This window comes from Rhagoletis zephyria, unplaced genomic scaffold (assembly GCF_001687245.7).
Source record: "Rhagoletis zephyria isolate East Lansing unplaced genomic scaffold, Rhagoletis_zephyria_1.1 Rzeph_scaffold_00277, whole genome shotgun sequence".
NCBI lineage: Eukaryota > Metazoa > Arthropoda > Insecta > Diptera > Tephritidae > Rhagoletis > Rhagoletis zephyria.
The window spans coordinates 250,309-259,645 of record NW_016157361.1 but is presented as its reverse complement, the minus strand read 5'-3'; the positions used below and the strand labels follow the sequence as shown (position 1 = coordinate 259,645).

Genomic DNA, 9,337 nt, shown 5'->3' with positions numbered 1-9,337 from the left:
TACCGATTTCAAAACCAAAAACACCGTTGGAAAGGTAATTTTCTGTAGATGAGGAGAGTTTTTATAGTTTCGAAATTGGTTGAAAATTTTCGTTTAAAAATTTCCATATTTGTTAATGGTTGTTTTTGCAACCTGCTCAATTCAAGCGTTTCGCATTTTGTTTTACTTCGTATTTGAAATTAAACTTTGTGTTCAATCTCAGGGGATTGATTAGAGCGGCACAGCGTGCACCGGAGAAACTAAATCCACAATAAATAAAACCGATTGGGATTTCGTATAATTCAAATAGTTTAAATAATTCTTTTATTGAAGTAATTCAACGTATTAATGCAATACAAGGACAATTATGAGCCCGAGTGGCTTATGAAACGGAAAATTGAAAATGCAGGTGCGATGCGGCTGCGGCGGTCGTTACAGAAGAAGTGAAAAAGAATTTTAATTGCGGACACAGGTCACCCTCATTCGCTTACAATAGCAACTATTACAAAGCATTTTTCAAATCTAAATTCACAATGGCAAAATGATGTTGCCGGCCGCACGCATTTTACAAAGAAAGGAAAATTCAATCTAATCGAGCTGGATTAAGTTAGTGTCCATGTCCTCGACACTTTGAAATAAAGATAAATATGAAGATGGAGAAACAAGTGATAACGATGAAGACAAAAAAAAAGGCAAAAGTGAAGACAAAGAGGAAAATTGAGATAAAGGCGAAAATGGAGACAATGAGAATACATAAGAATTTGGTTAACAGAGTTGAAATTTTGCGATAGGAATCGAAATAAAATCAGCCATAAAGGTTACTGAAATTTATCGAATCATCGAAGTTTATAATTATCGAAATTTATCCATGCTTATTAAGTTATCGCAACGTATCGAATTATTCAAACTGATCAATGTTTACTGAGTTGTCGCAATTTATAGACACAGAAACTTAGTTGTCCAAATTTACGGGTAGTTATCGAGCTATAAAAACGTGTGAGATTAACGAAATTTGTCAAGTTAAAGAAATGTATCAAGTTATCGATATTTCTTGAATTATCATTATTTATAGACTTAACGAAATATATCGAGATGTCGTAATGCATGGAGGTCTTTCAACTTACAGAGTTATCGATAATTATTGATCTACTGAATTTGGTTGGTTCAACGAAGCGAAGTTTATGGAATTTTCAAATTATATCGATTTATTGAAATTTCAAGGTTATATTAGCTTATCGATTTATCACTGCTTATCGCATTTAATCGTCTTAACAGAGTGTAAGGAGTTATCAAAATGTTTAGATAGTTTTCGAAAAATGTGGAAATGTCAAAAATAAACATTTATAAAGGTATCCAAAGTCTTTATATTTTTGAGTTATCGAAATTTATCGAGCCATCGAATTTCACAGTTGCCGAAATTGGTCGAGTTAACGAATTTAGTTGAGTTATCGAATTTTAGTGAAATTCATCGAACTATCGATATGTATCAAATCATTGAAATTTATCGATAAACTTGAATGTATCGGGTCAATTCCAAATCATGCCGAAGTCCTCCAAAGACCTTCTCAGATAAGACAAATTTAGTTACGTTTTAGAAGAAGATTTTCCGGTTAGTTAATTTGTACCGTATAAGTTTTGCTACGTGTTAAGATAGAAAACCTCTCCAAGGCTTCTAAAACTAGAAAAACTGTCGAATTTCGACAGTAAGTGGCACTCTAGTATTATTAAAATCGCTTAACTTTTTTATAGAAATTTTGCAACTTTTGAAAACAGCTATATGCAAAGGAGTAGTAGTAATAATAATCAATTAAGCAACCTGTTATGTATGTAAAATTATCTTTATTATTAATGTTAATTATAATTTTTATTCATAATATTGATTTCTAACTATGTATGTATATTAGGTTAACAATGCATTTTGAAAAATAAATTTTGCAAAATAACAATCAAACAAATTTTAAGATTTTTTATTTAAAGTTTCTAAGGTTATTTTGAATTCGCTGTGAAGAAAATGCAACCCTGCGCCGGCTGAAGGTGGCAATGCTAGACGAGTGCAGCTATATGTTTTCCTTACGAAGTATCAGAATGAGTGCTGGAGGAGTCAGAGAGGTGAAAATCTGCACACCGCCCATACAAAACTCGCCAGAATTTTCACCAGTTTTGAAGTGAATGAAACCCGCGGTTTTACCAGATTTTTCACTACTTTTGGCTGGCAGGGTTATGTGTTTCTTTCTGTGTTTACCGTTTTTAATACTTTTTCAGGTAATTCCATGTAAAATAACAAGTAGTAGTAGAGGCAGGTGGAATTTCCTAAAGCAGCTCAAGATGGCGGACTAGAGCGAGAAGTTGCCAACACAATACCTTTTATTATTGCATCATGATCTTCTAGTGTCTTTAAGTTATATTTTTTTCTGTGTAGCAAAGGAGGTATGATAGTAACGTTTTATTTGTATTTTTTATTTTAGCTTAAAGCTGTTCAGTTGTCTTCTAACTTAGAGGTAATTGCAATTGCTGAGGTGAAGTTTGACTCTGATTTGCCTGAATTTCGTACAAGCGGTGGTGCTAATTCTAGTTCAACGAAACATGAGTAAGTAACCTTTATAAAAAAAAGACTTGTCCTTAATCGATATATTTCAAGAGTGTTCGTGCAACCCGTAATGTGGGTGAAAGCAATTGATATTGTGCTGGATCGATTGGTGATGCAAGGTGCTGACCTCAGTACAGTTTTGGCCATAGGCGGCTCTGCTCAGGTATAACTAACAATAAAATCCAAATGTATTAAACAAAGTGGAATAAATATCTGACATACGCTTATTTGAAAATTAAAACGTAAACAATTCATATACATATTTTTTACAGTAAAGGCGCTGGCCCAATGCAGGCTTGCTTTGCCTGCTTAGCTTTGAAAACTGTCAAAAGTTATTTGGAATATACTAAAACGTATGAAGGGTGGCCAAATGGCAGCTTTGCTTCACTTGCTTTAAGCGCCTCAAAGTTTCAAATAGGCAAATGTTTTATTTGAAAGCGTTTCGTAGGCTTTTGACAAAAAGATATGTTCCCGTTCTAAATCAATTCAAACAAACTGCTGCAGACTTTTTTGTACAAAAATTAGCTTCAAAGTTTAATAAAAAGTAGTCTATGTTTCCATATTTATATTTAACATGTCGCTGGATTAAAGTGAAAAGTTGCTAAGTCCAATTTTACGAATTTTACAGGAACTTTGAATACAACATTTTGCGTGTTTAAAGCAAAGCAAAATCCATACAAGTCAGGATTCGATCTCTGTTAAAAAATTTCGTATTATTTTGGCCTTATTGCATATTCGGGGCCTCTTTTGGACTTATAAAATTTATCTTTCATTGAATATAAACGAGAAAAAATGAATCAAGTAGCTTAGTCCTTAATTTCTCTTACTTTCTCTGTCAAAACTTGAGGCTTCATAAAAAGCAGACTTATCAACTTTTCTCACAAATCTAGCGATATTTATGATGTCGAAACTACTGGTAAGTCGTCTCTTGAAAAATCGATTTTTTTTGAGTTTTTTGTTTCTAATAAATGTACATATGTATATATATGTATGTTTAATTATTGTCGTTCCTTTGAAATGCAAAAATTAATTCACATTCATTTAAAAATAAATGTGAAAAGTTTGTTTTGTATTTCTTTTTTTTTAATTTTCCGGAATTTGATGGCAAAATTATTCTTAGTGTAAGGAAACAGACCTTGACTTTTTAACTACACAGCTGGTTGCTTTGACAGCGTTCCAAGCCGCCATTTTGCCAAACGAGTTTTTGAAGTAAATCAAAGCAAATTAAAGTAAGCAAGGCGTGCAAAGCAAGCCTGCATTGCGCCAGCGCCTTAACCCTCGTTTGGCTTTTATTCACGTTACGTTATGTTCAAATTTGCCCCTTTAACTTGTTAAATGAAAACGAGCTTTTTGTAAAACACAATCGTCCACATTGAGCATTTGGAGTTAACTTTGACGGTTGTTTGATTTTAAATACAAATTCAAACAAAATATTCAAAATCAAATTTTTATGTTTCAATTTGTTTTGTGCGAATGTCTGCTTCATGATATTAACGCATACAGATTACTTAGAGACTTCAAAATGTTTAGGTCGTAGCACTATTTATCTCTGCGTACGATGAGACCTGATGGACCACAACTAATTACCGCCTTGGCCCCTTTTTTGGCGGGGATGATTCCCAGATATTTTGGATTGGATGATAGGGGGATTGCCTTTCCGCCTATGGAAGGAAGTCTAAATTGGGGTATCTTATTTCTATTTGTAAACAGTAATAACTCGGTTCTGCTGTGGTTAACGTTAATGCCACTACATTTAGCCCATGTGTGTAGTTTACCCAGTGCCTCCTCTAAGATTTCACTTACATTAGAAAGGAAGAGGCCTGTGACTGCTATCACTACATCGTTAGCATATGCCACTACTTTAACCCCTCCTCTATTGAGTTCCAGCAATATGCCGTTCAACGCTACCACCCACAAGAGTGGTGAGAGTACGCCTCCCTGAGGAGTAACTCTGCTCACATATCTAGTTACTATATTATCTCCGCTTTTGACCTGAATGATTCTGCTTTCCAGCATAGAGCGTATCCAGCCAACCACACCGCCGTCCACACCAATCACTATAAGCGATTGTATGATGGTGTCAGCTTCAACGTTGTTGAAGGCGCTCTCTATATCTAGGAAAGTTGCTAAAGTATATTGCTTGAAAGGAAGTCAGGCTTATGGGTCTAAAGTCCTTTACCGTTTCGTGGTTCTTTCTACCCTGTTTTGGGACAAACACTACTTTACTCGTTTCCAACTCAGGAGGACATACATAGTTCATACTAATACAGGCTCTATAAAGAGTTAGAAGAAGCGGCGCTATTCGCTTCTTTGATTGTTGTAACATGGCCGGTATAATATCATCCGGGTCTGGGGATTTAAATGGAGAGAAACTATTTATTACATAGGTGATCATCTCTATGCTTATTATTGATTCGAGGTCCCTGCTAGGTGTGCTTGGAAGTTCTGTTCCACCTAGTGTTGCTGCATGCTGTTTACAGCCTGGGAAGTGGGATTGAACTAGCATTTCTACGCTTTCATCAATGGAGCTAGTCCATATATCATTTGTCCTTTTAATAAGGCGAGAGTATCTTGCTTAACCTGGCCGAGTCTCTGACATTCTCTATTGCCAGGAATTAGCTTTTGCCCTCCTCAGTTCTTTTTTGTATGATTTTGAGGCTTTTTTGTAAGGGTCCCATTTCTTGGACCTAAAGCACTCGTTACAAAGTTTTCTAACACTATTCCTAAGAGCTCTAAGCTCCCCATTCCACCAGGGCGGGGATTTATTTTTCATGACACTCCATGGGGTCGATTTTTCATAGGCTTTGGTCATCGCCCTCTCTAAATTGCTTACGTTTCGTTCTATCTCATTTGATGAGGTTATGCTTCCTCTCACATTACCTTTGGCTATTTCCTTAGTTAGAATTTTATCATATTTCACCCAATTGGTTGTCCGTAGGTTTCTGTATTTGGAGGGGGTATAGGATAAACCGCGTTGATTAAAGAGTATCCAGCAGTGATCGGACATCGATGGCCTGTCGGAAGCTCTCCAATTCTGGACGGTAACGCCATTATTCTCAGATATTAGTGTTAGGTCCAACACCTCCTCCCATCCAGAAAACCGGTCTGAACTTGGGAAGATAAAGGTTGGTCTATTGCCTCTTTTTCATATACTAAGATTGGTATTTAGTACACAGTGTAGGAGGGACTCCCTCGCTCGTTAACCATTGTGCTGCCCCAGACAAGGTGCCTGGCATTTGCATCACAACCAATAACCGAGGCTTGTCTGGTGTTCCGATCTATTAAGGCTTTGATTTCAGGTGGAGGACTGTCTCGATCATGGGACATGTGTGATGACACCAACAGGATGCTCTGCTGTCTCGCCGTCTCCACCTTAACTACTGTTGTGCCTGCTGTATTGAAATGAGAGCAAAGGAATGCATTTATACCTTTCTTGATAAGAATACATTCCCATGGTTTACCAACCTCGCCCTTGCAGAAGATATTCCTGTATTAAGCTGATGTCAATGTCCTCCTCCTGCGTCCTTAGGGATTCCGACGAGTCGAACTCTGGGTGGGGACCTTCGGGGTTGTCGAGGACGTGGTCCATCACGAAACTCGATAGCTTCACATCGATCTCCACCCATTTTTGCTGCACTGCCAGCGGGGTTCTGCTTCCTTCGTTGATGATTGAAGTCTGCAGGTGGTCTCTCGCTACGTCGCTGAATTGGCGATAGTTTGTGGGTGTTGCGGACTCCGCTACATCAGCTGGCCTTAGGTGTTTTCGTTGAGCCCCATTGCCGCTCTCATTCTGCGAGCGGTTCCTCTTTTGGGCCTCGCTAGTTGCCATAGCGTCGGTAGGTTCCGTTTGGAATCTCTCTTACTCTTCCACAATGCCCATATATCTACGCTTGTCTTCCTCATCGCGTTCATCTACACATCTAGCTGCTGCATTTCGCTCGATTTTATCGAGTATATATAGAGCCTTCTGGTAGCGTAGTCTCATAAGCGCGTTTGAGGGTGTCTTCTTCTTTGGCGGATGGTTGCTGCTGGCAACAGCCGCGTTTTTGCTACAGGTAGGCTTTTCTTCCGGTGTGCTATGGCTGGCACTACCGGTACTAAAGTTATCTATATGAAGAACGGCGGTACTATGGCTGCAACCTTCCGTTCTGCTGCTGCTAACAGCCTTTCCTTCTGAAGTACTTTGGCTGGCACCACCAGTGGAAATGGCTGTCGGGTTTTGGGGTTCCTTGGGGTATTTCAGCAGTCTTTCTTCCTCTGACAGCGTCGTATCTTCGCCGAATGTATTTTGCTGCTTACTTGTTGTTGTTGTTGTTTTGTGTTTTTATTTGAGTTCTCCATATATATTGGCCCGCGAGTAATCCGGAAGGGGTTCGTCGCTCGTTGGCAGAGCCGGGAAGGGTAGTGAAGGTGCTTCTACAACCGACTTTGCCCGGGCATCGGAGGAGACCGTTCGCGACCAGCCATTTTTGCTACCCGCTGGCCATTCATTTACGGTGGCCTACACACCTTGGCTTGGGTAGTGTTGGTACGGTAATCCTTCAACAGTACCACAACGCTCCAGCTTGGATTGTTAAGGAATATTTCCGAAGGCTACAATACCAGGCTTCCCTCTTAGTTCATGGAGGCATGATACAATTCGCGCTGTGAACTATACCATGACACCATTTAAGCTCCTTAGCCATGGCAAGAAGACTCACGCTGAGGAGGGGTGTATGTCTTAAACGTATCAAGTGTCTAAATTAATTCTTTCTCATGTTCGATTTTTGGCCTCATGCCCGAGTTTTCAAGAATCGGGACCATTGTGCGACGTGGGCGTGCTGCCAAAGGTGTATGGTTTGGGTAGCTGGAAGTAGGCCCATGGTTGGTTTGAGGTATTTATTTAGTACTCAAGTGTGCAAACAAAAATTATTTGTGTTAGGGTTGTAGGCTGGGGAGAATGATGATTGGTCAGCAGTTATGTATTAACCCCACCCAGGCTGAAGCTCCGCGAACCAGCCAGTTCACACGCCTTAGCTGTTGACGTGATCGCCAGCTCTTCTCGCCGATGCTTTTATTGGATATATACCGTGGGGGCCCACCGAAAATGCTTTTTGTTTTGGGAAATTTCAAGACCCTACCCCTAATTTTATTCGATTTTATGAGAAATATTATTGCCTATTTTTATAGATTTTGTAAAGGTCACTAAAGGTCGCCACCTGTCGATTTAGGTCACAAACTACGATTTTGTAGATTTATGAGTTTTTGAATGACTGTTTTTGCTTCGATTTCAAAGAGCGAATATGATGATATGATAAAACGGTGTATAAAAATCTATTTTCGGACTTGGCTAAGCGCAATGTGTGTACCAAATTTGGTCGAGATCGGTCCAGTAGTTTTTGAGATACACATATATGATATATGTAAGTGGTCGGTGCCACCCCATTTTCCTAAACTTTTTGGAAAAACCAATTCTTTGCGAAAGAGCGATTGTATATATCAATGTGAAAGTCCGGTACATACACATTATAAATTCAAGGCAGTATTTAAGAAAAGTCGACTAACTTCGACAATTTTTTGCGATTGCAACAAATGAGCTATCAGTTTATTTAAAAATAGAATTAATTTTAGATAGTGCTCAGTGTTGCCACTGCTTTAGCCTTTAAAGTATCCATAAAAAGTCAAAAACTGTATTTAAATGTATCCACCGAAAAGAGCGGACATTTTTACACAGTACACCTATGGAAGAGAAACTCGGCCCCTTAACAAACTTACTAACACGTAGTCAGTATTTTCCCATCCTTAGACACGGATTTGGGAAACAAAGGCCCGTAGTTATAGTCAAAATTAAGTCGACTCTAAAGTTAATTGCAGCTTTTTGACATAATTTTCAATGGGATAGCTGTCAAAAAAGCTGCAACTAACTTTAGTGTCGACTTAATTTTGACTATAATTAGGCGACTTTGTTTCCCAGATCTATTTCTAAGAATGGGAAAATACTGACTACAACGACGAGCCAAGTTTCGGCATGTTCGATGTTTCCTAGTCTATCAAAATAATACTAATTTAAACTAATTTTGACCTGTTACATTTAGTTCAGTAAATTGTTATTTCCTACTGTTATGGTTACAATGTTTTTCAATCAAACTGGTGGATAGGGAGCTATCTATGAAATTAAAAAATTTCTCAAAAACTTGTATGTAAATTCTCGCTTAACGACATATAACTTAAAATTTACAAGTTATGAGCTATTTTTAGTACAGTCAAGCTATTGTTGAAAATTAGTCATCGGCATGGTTGTCAATTTCCTTTGACTGCTAAGAGAAGGGTTGCTCAGGATGTAAAAGTTGATTTTTTCGCATTACAGTTAACTACTACAGGTCGGAAACCTTAAAATTTGCAAACTTCTTGATAGGAGAATGAGCAGCCAACTGGTAAAAATGTTATAATAGCACGTACATAAATAAAAAAAAAAGTTTTCTTCAACTTACGAATACTTATGGGAAAAGGTATCCAAATTTGCACTGCGGAAAAAACGAAGTATTCCCCAAAATTTATGGCGAAAATGTATCTGACTGATAGTCACTGATAGTGCTACATATTTTAAAATTGTGGAAATTGTCTATGGTGAAAATTAAAAAAATTAAGAGAAATATGTTATTTTTAATATTTTTATTGAGCTTTGTACCACGATTGTTTATTAGGAAAAATTGAAAAAGCAACAAAGTCTAAGCGGTAGAAGTTATAGCACTATTTCGGAGATCACCACATCTCCTCATCAGACTTCTTTTT

General features: G+C 37.9%; 1 protein-coding gene across 5 annotated transcripts in view; it reads left to right on the top strand.

Moving 5' to 3' along the window:
• The window catches only part of LOC108358621 (xylulose kinase), a 221,517-nt gene that overhangs the window by 37,318 nt on the left and 174,862 nt on the right, over window positions 1-9,337 (top strand). For 2 of the 5 annotated variants that reach the window (XM_017610054.1, XM_017610052.1), the window contains exons 1-3: window positions 2,087-2,241; window positions 2,445-2,566; window positions 2,618-2,729. In XM_017610054.1, coding sequence (XP_017465543.1) covers window positions 2,149-2,241; window positions 2,445-2,566; window positions 2,618-2,729 — 327 coding nt within the window. In that variant the 5' untranslated portion in view covers window positions 2,087-2,148. Of the gene's footprint in view, window positions 1-2,081; window positions 2,242-2,444; window positions 2,567-2,617; window positions 2,730-9,337 lie in introns of those variants that run through there. The other 3 variants (XM_017610055.1, XM_017610053.1, XM_017610056.1) reach the window with 3 other exon arrangements.